This window comes from Electrophorus electricus, chromosome 5 (assembly GCF_013358815.1).
Source record: "Electrophorus electricus isolate fEleEle1 chromosome 5, fEleEle1.pri, whole genome shotgun sequence".
Classification (NCBI taxonomy): domain Eukaryota; kingdom Metazoa; phylum Chordata; class Actinopteri; order Gymnotiformes; family Gymnotidae; genus Electrophorus; species Electrophorus electricus.
In genome coordinates this window covers 12,725,390-12,741,021 of record NC_049539.1, presented here as the reverse complement: position 1 = coordinate 12,741,021, position 15,632 = coordinate 12,725,390, and the positions used below count along the sequence as shown (strand labels likewise).

The 15,632-nt window shown below is 47.3% G+C and overlaps 1 protein-coding gene across 2 annotated transcripts in view; it reads right to left on the bottom strand.

Annotated features, from left to right (window-relative positions):
* The window catches only part of galnt1 (UDP-N-acetyl-alpha-D-galactosamine:polypeptide N-acetylgalactosaminyltransferase 1), a 36,475-nt gene that overhangs the window by 12,829 nt on the left and 8,014 nt on the right, over nt 1-15,632 (bottom strand). For both annotated transcript variants that reach the window (XM_035526328.1, XM_035526327.1), the window contains 3 exons: nt 10,719-10,885; nt 6,036-6,243; nt 1,740-1,910 (listed from right to left, as the gene is read on the bottom strand). In XM_035526328.1, the coding sequence (XP_035382221.1) occupies nt 1,740-1,910; nt 6,036-6,243; nt 10,719-10,885 (546 nt within the window). The remainder of the gene's footprint in view (nt 1-1,739; nt 1,911-6,035; nt 6,244-10,718; nt 10,886-15,632) is intronic.

Here is a 15,632-nt window from a genome sequence, read left to right as displayed (position 1 = left end):
TCCCTGCTTGGCATCCGGGTTTTATGGCATCTGCCTCTTTCCACTTCAAGGTCATGATGGCTTATTCCAGATTTGGGAGTGCCTTCTTTCAGTTTGATATGATATGTTTAGTTATTGTGCCAGACTGGTGGTAGCATTTTATTCATTATTAGCCTGTTTAGTGTGCTTCGCTGATGTACTTGATGTTTCCATGTAGTGTGATGATGGAGGGTTAGAATTTCACCAGTGCCTTTAATTTCGGTCCTAGAGGAGCAGCACGACTGGAACAAGCCCTGTAAAGCTCCTCTCTTTAGTGCACTGTGGGGTTTCACCGCAGGGCTGAAACTCCCCGATGAGGGTTAATACGGCCGCTGTTAACGCTTTTCCTCGTTAGGTAATTTGATATTGGTTTCCCTGAGGTCTGGATCCCTTCTGGATAATCTGGATTCTGGTTTTACTCAGCTGGACAGGAATGGCTCACCTCTGGCACTGCTGCTGTAGCAGTGACAAGCTTTCCTGGAAACCTTATGCTACGGGTCACATCAGCACGAGGTCGTCAGCGTAGAGCAAACACTTGATTTCAGCAGCATGTGAAGTTGGGTGTCAACTTTGGTCCAGTGCTGTTGCAATGGCATTTATGTAGCTGTTGAATGGCTCAATATTTGATGATATTAATGAACGGTTGCTTTTATGATATTAAATGGTTTTCCGTCTATTCCCTTTTGAACAAGTTTAGATACCAAGCTGAAAATGTACAAAGCATGTGAGTATTTATTTGTTTTGATTTGGTGCAGTATTTTTTCCAACCCATTCTCTCTCTCTCTCTCTCTCTCTCTCTCTCTCTCTCTCTCTCTCTCTCTTTCCGCCTTATCTAGAGATCTCTCTCGGGAACGAACACCTCTGTTTTGTCAGTCAGGGGTACTGGGTTATCTTTGGAAAAGAGACTTTCACTCTCGCCAGATTTAGACTTCCACATCCTTCCCCTTCTTTAAATATTCCTCACTCGCGCTCGCTGCATTTCTGTGTCCTTTCTCCTTCTTTCTGTTTGTCTTCTGTCCGTCCTAGTCTCTGCGCGGCTCTTTCCTGTTCTGAGCGTCGGCCCGCTTCTGGTCTAATCCTCTCCGAGCGCTGCTGTTCTCCTTCTGAGCCTGTTTTGACATCTGAAAGGGAACGTTGTAAAAGGCTGCCTGGTTGTTTACGAAAAAGAGCAAAGGCCTTCCGGCAATAACCGTGGATTGTGTGTGGATGTGTGGTGTGTGTTACGTGTGTTAATACGTGTGACAAGCCCCCACAAAAACACACATCAGTAGGGGAAGCAGGCCAAATGACTTCAGAGCTCACTGCGAGAAACACAAACAACCCTCACACTGCCTAAACAAACAGCCCCAACCCCAAAAACTGCTGCAGTGCAGGACATGTTAGAATCTCTGTGGCTGTTACAGCCTCATAGCTCAGCACCCTAGGCCAACAGCAGTACTGAATGAAACTGGCGTGAAGCAGTCCTGGAGCATTGTCCTACAGTAAAAAGAATGGCTAAACAAACCGTTAAATAAAGCCAAACACACCAAGCTTGAGGTCCCAGCAGGACAGATTTGACCCTTGACCTTGGTGTGCAACAGCCAGGATATTGTGAACCAGGATGAGGTGGGCAAGAATGCAGCTCCATTAGATCCACATACACGAAAGAAAGAAAAAGGATACTCTGCCACGTGTGTGTGTGTGTGTGTGTGTGTGTGTGTGCGTGCGTGTGTTTGTCTTACCTGACGGGCAGCGTACGGTCCCCTTTTCTGCGGTCCATCTCTCGCTGAGGTACTGGGTACCAGCGGAAGTTCAGTTTCCAATTAAAGCCCCCGTAGGTCATATCTGACCCAGCCATGTACTCAAATGTGTCATCACTGATCACGTCAATGATGGGACACACTACGGTTTTCCTGTGCCACACAGACAGAGGCAGAGAGAGAAAGTCATGCTTGAGTATAGGCCCCCTTTTTTTCCAATGTTAGAATAAATCCTCACATACATGGCTCTGAACAATTAACACATATACACAAATGCACAGGCACACAGAGACACACACTCACATGTCTTTCTCAAACAGGTGCAGACATGAATTAGACGGGACATCTCAGTAAACCTCAGTCACAATCACCCAGTGCAATTTTAAAATGCTCACACACACACACACACACACACAAACCACCCCCCCAAAAAAGACTACCCGAGGAACATCACTGCTTCAGAGGTTCAACACACACTCTGCATACGGAGCCATTATTTGCCATTAGCTGCATTTTCAAACACTTCTGCATACACATGCACAGGTAAACACAAACCCATAGCCTGGGGTGACACCTAAGCAACAAACATGTAATTAACTCCATAAATAACGCTCATTCAACTAAAAGCTACTGATCACTGTGCTACCCAGCAGGCAGAGTACCCAAACAGCTGCAGGTGTCTCCTCGTGTGTGTGTGTGTGTGTGTGTGTGTGTGTGTGTGTGTATAGCCTGTTTAGTGACAAATGTGCCAAATTCATAAAACCTACAACCAACCTTAACCATGATCTTAACAGCAAACAGTGCTGTGATAACACATTTCCTCATTCATAAATGACATTTGCTGGCATATTTTCCCATTTGTGTGATATATGGAACAACCGCATTTTGTTCACATTTGCATATGACATTAGTGATTCATGACAGTACACTGCACCATACAAAACACCTGAAGCTGTCCCGGAAAGAAGCTGACATAGACTGTATGATCTTTTGTCTAACAATATTTAGTCATGCAAGCAAGTCATTAAAACATTTTTGCAACCATGCAGTTCCTGTCTTGGTAAAAGTTACAAATATATTACATTTATATCAAACTGGCAGTTTTCAGAATAAAACTCGCCTCACAACTGGGATTAGTCAGTCATTTGTCTCTTGACTTGTATGCACTGACGTCACTTTCCTGACGGAATATGGCCCCCTCAGTCTCAGTCAGGACAGAGCGGCAAAACATTCCGCAGCAGGGCTGCATTTATTAGGGCGACCGGAAAAACCAGGAATGAAACGCACGACAGTTGGGACGCAACATCGATCCATCCAAAATCACCAAAGAACCAGCCGTCCGTGACGTTGACATATGGCCAGGGACTCCTGACATTTCTCCGTAGCTGATTTGGACGGCACGCAGCCCCAGTCCCAGGGCAGTAGTGGGTGGGCATGTCGTTAGTCATGTTCTGAACGGCAGATGTGTTCTATCCAGGGCTTGATTTAAGGAAGGATGTAAATAGATGAATCATGGGGACGACCTCCCCCATCGTCAAAGCTTCCCTCCCACATTCATTAGATGTAAGATGTCTGTAATCGAGATTTTCACTGTGCGATTTACACACCAAGTTGCCTTGGGCATATCACTAATTCTTCATGTCAGACAGCTGTCAGGTGTCACGGTACGGCCCCTCCTCCCAAGTGTCTCCCCGTGTTTGTTTCTGTGCGTGTGTGTGTGTGTGTGTGTGTGTGTTCGTCTGTGTGGCCACGCCCCCATGTGTCACACCTGTTTGTAATTGCTTGTCATTTATATGTGTGTATATAAACCCCTATGGTTCTGTTGCCTGTGGTCTGTGTTTGATGTTACGGTAGCTTCATTGCTACGTAGTACTTGTTTCCATGTGATTAAACGTACGTTTGTTTAACGTGCCTCGTCCCCGCATCCTGCTTAGCCGCCCTGCGTTACTTCAGGGCGATACGGGCGAGGTGGTTCTTGAATATCACAGACTTTCCCTTTTCATTAGGAACTCAGTGGAGCGTGTGCTTTGCAAAACAGTAACCAACATGTGAAAACATAACCACCTGTAACCACCAGTGAAAGATGTTTGGAGTTAATAAAACTGATAACCTGTTCTTATAATCACAGGGGATTGCCTTGATATTCAACATTTTTAAAGGTAAAAATAAGCCAATAAAAAGCTGCATCATTAAAACAAGAACTTCTATGCTAATTTATTGAGATATTACTGCTAGCAGTGTGGCTAACACTACATTTAAACACCATAAGGGCTCAGAGAAAAGCCTGCAGCTGTAAATGAGGTAAACCTGCCGTGTGGCCAAACATGCGCTTTGGAACAGCCTTCAGGTGTGCTAACAGGTGTGGTGTTGGCAAGTCCAGTTATTTTATGTGAAATCAGAAAACAATCCATTATTAGTTGATCAAATGTAGTTAAAAACAAATGTAAAGAAATATATCAATTATAGTAATAGGCCATGCTAAGTCTTTAAGGTAAGCAACAAAAATTTTAAAAGTACACTTTTCTAGAAATTTGAAAGAAATATCAAGCCACGAATGACCAAAATTAAGATAACATTACTATGTGGAAGTGAGTTTAAACCCGTAAAGCTGTTAATAGCTACCTGTTTGCGAAGGTCAGTTGGAACCTAATGCATGATGCAATCTACCAGTTTTATATGACTGAAAGAGCCAATCAGAAAGAAGCAGAGAAATAACTTTGCACTACATAGCCAAAATGCCGCTTTGAGATTGGTTCAGAAAGAACGAAGCCTCTGCTTGCTTTGCGCTTTGGGGGTAGGGCGCCCCTTCGCCTGCGCCGACGCCAGGGATATACACTAAGCAAAACCTGAAACCCGGATGCATGGTCGTACTTCGAGGTGGAATTTGCTGATGAAATTAAATTGGCAAGGCCACAATATTCTGGTTGTAGGTGGACAGCTTTTTACTAATATTTGTGTTTTTGTACAACTTTAGTACAACTGTAAGCTAGCTAGCCCTTCTTTGTTCAGAACCAACATTGCCACTCAGTAACCTTAGTATATATATCTGACATATAAAATGTAAATTTGTTTTGTGGTTATGATGATGTTTCTTTGTTTCAAGTATAACTTCCAAATCTACAAAGTCAGCATATCCGTTGAACTTTATAACCTGGGTGTGTCTGGGTTTGTCCAATACTGTCTTTTCATTTCATTAGCTTTTAAAGGTCTGTAAAAAAATCTGAATTATTGCTGAATCTGTTTGGACACTCAGTCGCACTACGGCTCTTTCCCCATTTAAGGTGTTTTTGTGTTTTTGCACCATTTAGACTGAACGCTAATGCTGTCACTCATTGGGTGTAACCCATTACTTACATGTCGATTTTGACTGACTTTCACAGAGGGCACAGTTGAATTTAGCAAAGCAGTAAGCTGACACCCGTGCACACAGTGACTTTACGAATAGCAATTAAATACCCTGTTACTGTCAAGTTTTAGGAATCTGGCTCGTTGTGTTTAAGGGCCTTTAACCCACAATCAATACTGTAAATTTTGACAGAGAGTGAACAAGTCTTGGAGTAGCTGTGTAGGAGGCAGCTCACAGCACGGTAGGAAGGGTGTAACGGCTGGGTATGACTGGCATGGTTCAGTGTCACTCCATCATCAAGGGCCATTAGCCAAGGGCCCTTACTGAAGCTAGTGATCCTTGCTCATCAGCTCTCCCTTCACACGGCTCTTTACAAGACACGCACAGCACGTAGGGCAAACATGGCTTCCCCTTTCAGAATGGCCATGGCTCCATCTCAGGAGAGTGCCAGTAAAACACACATACGCGCACACAGAGAGAGAGAGAGAGAGAGAGAGAAATGCCTGCTGCAAAAACACAAACAGAAAGCTGGACTCTGGAGCAGAGAACATCTGCTTAGTTAAAAGGAAACACACACACACACACACACACACACACACACATTCCTGGGAATAACTACTTTGTGCTCTCTGATTGATGGGAGAGGACAGAACTGCTGTATCAGGTCTGTTCAGACAGCAGGCTGTCAGCAGCTCTGACTCCCTTCAATTTTTCCATTATTTAATTTTTTCTTTTTTATTTAAGTTTTAATTACTTTTTTTTTTTCTTTTTTTGCAAAAACCTTCCTGAGGTGCTAGCTCTCGAGACATATTAAGCTTTATGATTTAAATTCTGTGTATTACACCGTGGAAACTGCTAAGCTGCATGATGGGTGTCGTGTTGGGATGCCAAGTTCAGAAGTGTTACATTGTGGGAGACCTGTCAGTGTTTACCTGTCATGTTTGATGCGAGCGAGCAGAGGCTCCAGCCAGCCCACAGTGCACTCGCAGTGGGCATCTAGGAAAGTGATCACCTGACCGGTGGAGAGTGCCGCGCCCTTTAGCCGAGCACGAATCAGACCAGAGCGCTGTTCCATCCGCACGACCCGCACTGGGACCTCCATCCTCCGCACATACTGCTCCAGTGGCCGCTTCAGGAAGTCTGTGCGCGTGCGCACACACACACACACACACACACACACACACACACACACACACACACACGCATATACCTATGACACAGCCAATCATATAGTCAAAACATACAACACAGTTTTATTCAAACTATTTCCTACGTTTGCCAACTGACAAACTACTATGGATGCACACATACACAAACAAACAGGTAACCTACAGTACGTCATTCATATAACCCCTATCCTTGTCACTTACTGTACTAAAAAGAAAAAGTCTGTTTTCATAGGCTGATACACACACACACGCACACACACACACACACACACACTCTCTCTCTCTCTCAATGAGAGCTAAGAGAGGTATCAGATGAGGGCACAGCTGTAACCCTAGACGACCTCCCAGTAAGCATATTTATCGCTACATCCCTCTCTCCTCCTCCACACCTCTCCCCTCTTCCCCGCTGTTCTCACTTCCTCTCCTGTCTCCCAGAGTCAGGGCTGCAGCAGGCGGTGGTGCCAGACGGGCGGATCCAGTCACACGTAAGAACTCCTTGGTCGGCAGGCCCTTACTTGCGACCCGGCTGGGCGAAGCCATTAACCGTGTGAGCTGAGATCGACAATGCAGCGCTTCATCTGTCCAGAGAGGAGCGGAGAATCGAGGGAGAGAGTGACAGCGAGGCATTGTGGGGGGTTTATCCGCCTGTTATAGGCTTGAGGAGTTTATTTGCTCCACTGGCCGTGTGCGTGCGTGCGCGCGCGTGTGTGTGTGTGTGTGTGTGTGTGTGTGTGTGTGTGTGTGTGTAGGGATGAACACAACATGCTCACTCACTCGGTCTTTCCATTTTAACCCACAGACCCTTCACTGTATGACTTTCTAGATTATTGTGAAAAGCTAAATACACACATTGTTATGCAATCTGTGCACACACACAACCCCCCCCCCCCCCCCCCACACACACACACAAGCAGACACACTTGTGTACACACACACTGCATCATGTCTAGCTGAAGAGAACAGAGCAGCAGGATTCAGTGGGTCTGATAATACACTCTGCCTGTTTGAGGACCGGGCCATTCCCACAAGCACAGTGACACCCACACACACACGCACACACACACACATACACACATGACTTTCATCTACTTATCTGAACCCACTAATAGGGAAAAGAGAGGTTCAAACCACACACTGATCAATATTTGCCTTCCCAATATAAACACTCATTCTGATAACAGAGAATGAGAGGGAGAGAGAGGGAGATTCTGTGTCCTTCATGCAGTCACTGGATAGTGGGGCAGATCACGGAGCAGCTGTTCTCCTGGGGACAGCCTCTGCCTTCCAGATGACCTTGACTGAAAAATGGGCTACAAAGAAAACGAGCCCCAGTGAGGTGTGTGTGCTCGAGGCCCTGTGAGCTGTGTGCGTGGTCGAGCCCCAGTGAGGTGTGTGCGCTCGAGGCCCTGTGAGCTGTGTGCGTGGTCAAGCCCCAGTGAGGTGTGTGCGCTCAAGGCCCTGTGAGTTTGTGCGTGGTCGAGCCCCAGTGAGGTGTGTGCGCTCGAGGCCCTGTGAGCTGTGTGTGTGGTCGAGCCCCAGTGAGGTGTTTGTGCGCTCGAGGCCCTGTGAAGTGTGTGTGCGCTCGAGGCCCTGTGAGCTGTGTGTGTGGTCAAGCCCCAGTGAGGTGTGTGCGCGGTCAAGGCCCTGTGAAGTGTGTGTGCGCTCGAAGGCCATGTGAGGTGTATGTGCAGTCAGGGCCCTGTGAAGTGTGTGCGCGGTCAGGGCCCTGTGAAATGTGTGTGCGCTTGAGGCCATGTGAGGTGTATGTGCGGTCAAGGCCCTGTGAAGTGTGTGTGCGCTCGAAGGCCATGTGAGGTGTATGTGCAGTCGGGGCCCTGTGAAGTGTGTGTGCGCTCGAGGCCCTGTGAGGTATATGTGCGGTCAGGGCCCTGTGAGGTGTGTGTGCTGTTGGACAAAAATCTTTTATCTTCAAAACAGTAACTTTACCGGACGTGCTCTAAGCATAACGTATGTTCATTAACCTTTTAGAAAATCAAAAGGTTTATGTTTCAAGCGACTGCTGTAACACTGAACCATGCTTTATAGTTCTTTACAAAGATAAATGTACATTTAATGGAGATACAATGTGTTTTGCATTTGGAATGACAAGGCTTTGTTTTGAGAACTCAACCATTCTTTATTACCACCACTGCTGCTGCAATTTCACAATCCTAAACCAGTTTCAGGTTTAAAACAACCAGGGCCGGTTTTAAAGACACAGAATAAGGACAGTTTTGCACAAAACTGCAGTACTAATAGTGATTTTACAGCCAACGGACATACGAGTTATTTCCACATAATTTCGGACCTTTCTGCTGGTCAGGTATGAAACCAAACTGCAACCCCATCGTTCTCAGCATTGGACTACACGAGGGATTTGGTCATTTAAAGATGCTTCCCAACCCGATTAAGTTCAGACTGGACTGGCGGTTAGTACAGGATAACAGTTTTATCACTGAGCAGGAAGTAGAATTTGGCTTCTTATCTCTTACCTAGCTGGCTAATGTTAGTTACCCCGAGGCAAATACTGGCCCTTTAACTCCTTCTCTTTTCCGTTGATCTTCCCTCGCGCCATAGAAGCTCCGCCCACTGCTGCGATGAAGTGGCGAGCACGGTGCGCGGCGCGCTCAGCGTGAAAACGGCTCACGAAGCGCGCGCGCGCAGGTCGCCGCAGAGGAACGAGCACGACCGCAGAAATCTCGGAGGCGTTGGAGGAAGCTACAGATAGCCGGGGCCTACTGCCCCAGGTCCGCGCTCACGTCCTCCTCCAGCTTACGCTCCACCGTTGCTGGGCGCGCAAACCTTTTCCTTATCAGTTTCCTGGCAAAGTGAGAGCACATCGAAAATTACGGCAAAAGAAAGGAAAAGCGCCCGATCTAATCGTTCCACGCCTGTAACACACCACAGCTAACAAAAGCGAGTGGTTTCGTGAGAACGCGGAGCAGAGGGCCAGCTATAATCTCACGGTCAGCAACGCTGATACTGCGAGTTCGTTCTAGGACCCTGGAGCATAATGGACACGATAATCGGTTCTAACGTTAGAGGGGCCGACGCGCTCGGCCGCGTCGTCCAGTAGATGATAATGCCATTTCCAGCCGCTGTGATCAGGAGGTCATCACAATTACATGGCAGCACTGCCGTACTCAGACTTCATTTCTCAGGGACCAATTTAAATCGTTTACGCTGCTCACACAATGCCAGTAATAACCAGAATGGTTTTATTGCTGGACTGGCAGGTGGTTCGAGAATGGAAGCGAGTTCCTGCTGGGCTTCTGTGTGTGTGTGTGTGTGTGAGGGACAGATAGAGTAGAATTCAAAGTAAGTGTTCATTATCCCTTCTGGTCCCACAACCAGATTACACGCCTGTGTTCATTATAACACATCAACTGTTCCACACAGTAAAGCCACACACAGCTCTGCATCCTTCTCTTCCCCCACGCCTTTTCACACGCTTCCAAAAAACTCGTCTGAGATTCAGCTTTGACATTAATGCTCTCAGGGTCAGTAACCAACTTTTCCCTCCAGATGTGGGGCGCACATACACAGACTCACAGTCCTGGGCGTGGAAACAAAAGTATGTTGTGTCCCTGTAGTGTTGGTACACATCTGAACAAATGGCTTACTGAGAGATCCTTAAAGAGCTTAGCACCCCCTGCACATGCATGCTTGAACATATGTGCTCACGCTCGAGCACGCATGCCTGCATCTCTCTCTCTTTCTCACACCCACACACCCAGTCGCGCCTTTCTCACGCACACGCACACTCAAACCTGTGCTCGCACACCTCCCTCCCTCGCACACGCACCTCTCTCGCTGGCGTTGACCACCAGCATGCACGCACGCGCGCGCACACACACACACACACACACACACACACACACACACAACTCTTGCTGGCGTTGACAACCAACATGCACACACACACAAACAAACACACACACATCTCTTGCTGGCGTTGACCACCAGCATGCACACACACACACGTCTCTCTGTGGCATCATCCACCACACACACACACACACACACACACACACACACACACACACACGTCTCTCTGTGGCATCACACACACACACACTCACCTCTCTCACTGGCGTTGACCACCAGCATGCACACACACACACACACACACACACAACTCTTGCTGGCGTTGACCACCAACATGCACACACACACACGCGCGCGCACACACACACACACACACACACACACACAAACACACACACATCTCTTGCTGGTGTTGACCACCAGCATGCACACACACACGTCTCTCTGTGGCATCATCCACCACACACAATTGCACCTCTCTCGCTGGCATTGACCACCAGCACGCACACACACACACACACACACGTCTCTCTGTGGCATCATCCACCATACTCACACACTCACACACACACACTCACACACACACACACACACTCACACACACACACACACACGCACCTCTCTCGCTGGCGTCATCCACTAGCACCACCTCCTCCAGCAGGTTGCGTGGTGAGCGCTGCACAACACTGTGCACTGTCCGGAGGAGAGTCGTCCAGGCCTCATTATGGAACACGATGACAACGCTGGTGCGAGGCAGATCATCCGGATACACCTTCGTCTTACACCTGGCAAGAGACGGGGAGTGGGGGGAAATGGCCGTTAGGAGCGTACGGACCTCAAACAGGCAGGACTGCTCGTCAGCCAATCAAAGATCAAAAAAGAACATGATACAGACGCTAGCCAGCATACAGATGGCAGTGTAGTTTATAAGAGCAGCAATAATTACGAATGGACACACATTCTGTCATATCATGTTTATGTTTACTGTACTGTTTATTTGACTCTTTTATGACTATATAAAAGTTTAAGAAACAGACCAATCAAAGGTCTGTTTCACCCCTCACACAGCCCAAGCAGACTTCTGCCTCACTCACAAGCCAATCAGACTTCCTCTGCCTCACACAGAGGCCAATCAGAATCTTCCTTTGCCTCAGACACAGGTACGTTAGAGGCCTCCTCTGCCAGAGACCAATAAGAGGCTTCTTCTGCCTAACTCACAGGCCAATCAGAAACTTCATCTGTCTCACACACAAGCCAATCAGAGGTTTCCTTTGCCTCTCACATAGACCAATCAGATGCTTTCTCTGCCTCACACACAGGTGCTCCAACATAGGGTACAGGACATATTAGCAGCTTTACTAAAAACTGAAAACATACCGACAACTCACAGTGCTAGTGCAGTGCTAATGATTAGGTTTCATTTAAACAAATAAAACCTCAGACGCATGCTGGCCACACACGCGCACACACACACACACACACACACACACACACATACACACACACACATACACACATACACACACACACATACACACACACACATACACACACACACACACACACACACACACACACACACACACACACACGTGCAAATACAATTACAGGATTGTATCTACAGAACAAATGGGCCCATTCTTCCAAGCAGGCCCTCTCATTTGTCCATTGTCCATTTCAGTCAGCCATGGGTTGAGCACTGATTGGTGGGCTTCAATAAAGAAGGCGGTACTGGGAGGTATTTTAATTTTTTTCTTAGGAGATTACGTAACTAGCATCCTGTGCCAGCCGGTGCTGAGGTAGGAACAGGAAAGCCAGTGTTTGTTGTATGTGGAGCGCTAAATTGGGACACACGCGCCTGCTTCCTGCCTCACGTCCTGTTTGCCCTGACGCAGCTGACTGGAGTAAGTCTTATAGTTATTTCTCTCTCTCTCCCTCCCTCCCTCCCTTACACACATGCACACACTGCCCCCCATACACATACCTACACACACAGACTAATTAAATCAAGCAGAGAGGTCATAGCTCATCATGTTCCATCACTGTGGTAACACAGGCCCTCAGCGCTCCATTCTATTTAAACTCATTAGTCTACTGTCAGTCTCATGATACACACACACACACACACACACACACACACACACACACACACACACACACACACACACACACAGCTCCCTTTAAATTTATTAACCTGATGTCACTCTCAGGATCCCAACAGCAGTTTCATTCAATCAGCAGAGGTGTCTGATTGGCTGGCCTCATCTTACCAGCCTGATTAAAACGGGGCCTGGAGACTACCGTCTTGCCGAGCCAGGAATCTTACGCACACAAGCACACACACACACATTAGTCTTGTGCCACAAAAACAACAACAAAAATCTTCATTTGACTATCATTCTCTGTTCTGCTCACACATTATTTGATTCATTTAACAGTCTGTTCACATTTAAGGAACTATGCACTGCCAAACACTGACACACTGGACCCCAACACACTTGGACACCAGTGTAGGGCAACACACTTTAAATCTGAAATCTGATGAAATATTTATGCGAGTAGTGATCTGGTGCCTATTAAACTCTCACTCGCCCACATACGCAGGCATAAACACACACACACACACACACACACACACACACACAAACACCTACAAGATAGCAGGAAAGCAGTTACGGATAAAAGGTCAGGGTGACCGCTCAGCAGGAGAGAGAGAGAGGGAGAGAGAGAGAGACAGGAAGTGAGAAAGTGAAAGACAGAGAGACAGAGAGAGAGACAGAGAGAGAGAGAGAGGGAGGGAGGGCGGGACAAAGAATGAAAAGGAGGAATGAGAGACAGAAGCAGAGAGGATTGGTATGACCATGTTTTTCATGTGTGCAGCTAATGGCCAACAAGGTCTTGCTTTATACACACAGTATAATCATGTGCTGTTACACAGTCATGTGCCTCTTCCTTTGTATAACAGTCAATTGTGTGACCAGATATCAAGCACTGACCCATTAAATCTTCCTTTAACCACAGATTTAACAGGTGATGACACTTCCTTCTTATTGCAGTCTGTCACAAACACACACCCACCCACAAACACAAACACACACACACCCACAAACGCAAACACACACACCCACAAACACCCACAAACACAAACACACACACCCACAAGCACAAACACACACACCCACAAGCACAAACACAAACACACACACCCACAATCACAAACACACACAAACACCCACAATCACAAGCACACACACCCACAAACACAAGCACACACAAACACACACAAGCACACACAAACACACACAAACACCCACAAGCACAAGCACACACAAACAGACGTATATTAGACGTATATCTAAAAGTGCGTGCAGGTCTAACTGTGGTCTGCGACAGCCCCGCCCTTCTATTCATCCTCCTCTTCCTCGCCACCTCTCTCCGCGTGCCGTCCGACCGAGTTGGCTCACTCCTCTTCCCCCCCCCCCCCCGTCTCCCTCCCGCGCGCGTGCCGTCTCTTTAACCCGCACGACACGTGCTGTTGTTTCACGCGTGAGGAGCTGAAACAGAATAATTTATCCTCGCTGAAGCGATGAAACTCATTTAGCGGCTGCCGGCTGTGCCGTCGCGGGAAGACCACGATGGCACGGGGGACCCGCGTACGTGAAAGAGGAGAGAGCAACGTGAATCAATTACAAACCCGTTCTAGAAAACCATAGCAGCACCTGCCCGGAGTTTCTGTTCTGTGACTGCAGCAATGAAGAAAATGGCCCTGGATCTTGGGAGAGGAGGGGGGCCGGGTCATGAAGCCGGCGAGAGTCAGGACGCCGTAGCGTTCGGAGCCCGAGGGACGAGCAGTAATCCCCCCCCTCAGCTGCTCAGGACTTTCAGACTAATGATCGTTAATCTTCCTCTGCGCTTGTCCTGACTAGTTCCCCTTTCCCGCTTATGTTAATTCGCTTTGGAGATGATGCAACGTGTAACGTTATGCCGACAAAGCACTGCCGAGCCGAAACCGGGAGGCAGAACGCGCGAGGTGAGGGGAGCTTAGGGGGTGAAGAAGAAGAACTAGAGAAAAAGGAATGGAAAGAGAAAGAGAGGGAGAGAGAAACAAGGAAAACGCGGGAGATGGGGAGGGTGAACGCACTGAGCCGGATTTGACTAGCGCAAGACCCAGGAAGGCAGCCGACAGGGCAGTTCTGGAAGCACCGTGCTCTGTAAACCGCCTTCCCTCGTACAGGCCGCGGATTACTGGCATAACCTTGAAATGTGCTCTTTAACACTCATCCCCAGAAGCAGACAGTGCTGGACTGAGAGATGAAAGGGCACGCAGTAATGAGGCACCTCCGCCGGAGTGTGATTGGAATCTAATCCTATATGGATTTATGGGAATAACTTCCATTTAGGAAGTTAAGCCCTCACACCCACATAGAAACGCATCAGATAAGTGTAATGTAGCTAAATATATACACAGCTGGAAAAAAAAAAGAAAACAGGTGAGAGCCACTGGCAGAGAAGCTGTTTTGATAATCCTTGTGTATGAGTGCGTTACTCCCTAAAGTAGTTTCCCCTCTAGGCTGAATGACAAGGCCCTTCTGGAATAGTGTTTGTTTGCATATTTGTTTGTTTGTTTGTTTGAATGTCTTGGGGATATGTGGCAGCTGTTTGCACTCATCATTATTAAATTTGTAACTGAAAACGCCTACGGTCTTAGATTCCATGCGCCAGCTGATTCAGGGGCACTGGATTATATGAAATATTACAAGTTTTCTTTCCAACTATGGGTCTTTCTTGTATTTCTGTGATTGCCTGTAGAGTAAACAGCGTGTTTTTAGTCGGAGTGCTCTGGAAGGGAATGCAATACTTTGGCGTGTCTCTCTATCAAACAACTTTCATCCATGTGACATCACTTCTAATAAACGTCTTTATTTCCCTGTGGAACACATGCCGGGGTGTTCCCCACCCCCAACCACACCTAACCGCATCCAACCCCACCCACCATGACTCAAAACAGACCCACCCAACACAATTCGACTCGACTAAACCTGACCCGACTCAAGCCGACTCAGTTCAACTTGCCCAACCCCAGGGGATACTGAGCTGATGGAAAAAAGAACAAGTTAAATCAGACCCAGATAAAGATGCCCAGCAATTTCATACAACTGTGTAGGAGAGTTTTGGGTTATCCCTAAATAATATCAAGACCTTAGAGGTTAATTGCTATTAAATTCAGTCATGCCAAGAATTGTGCACAGTTTTAAGAGTCTGACACATAAGTATAGTTTAAACTCCGAGTGAGGGTGGTAACATGGTCTGGTAGTTTCTACAGCCCCGGTCGTGTTATATATGTAAATATTTTAGTGGCTTCGGGTGAACTGTAGCGATAGGTGTGTGTGTGTGTATGTGTGTGTGTGTGTGTGTGTGTGTGTGCCCGCCCTGTTCCTTTTGCTGCTGTCTCAGGGCTCAGGGCGTGGGGTGAGCCAGCTCCTCAGACATGAGCTGTAAACCCAACAGTAATTTTACATTCACAGCACAGAG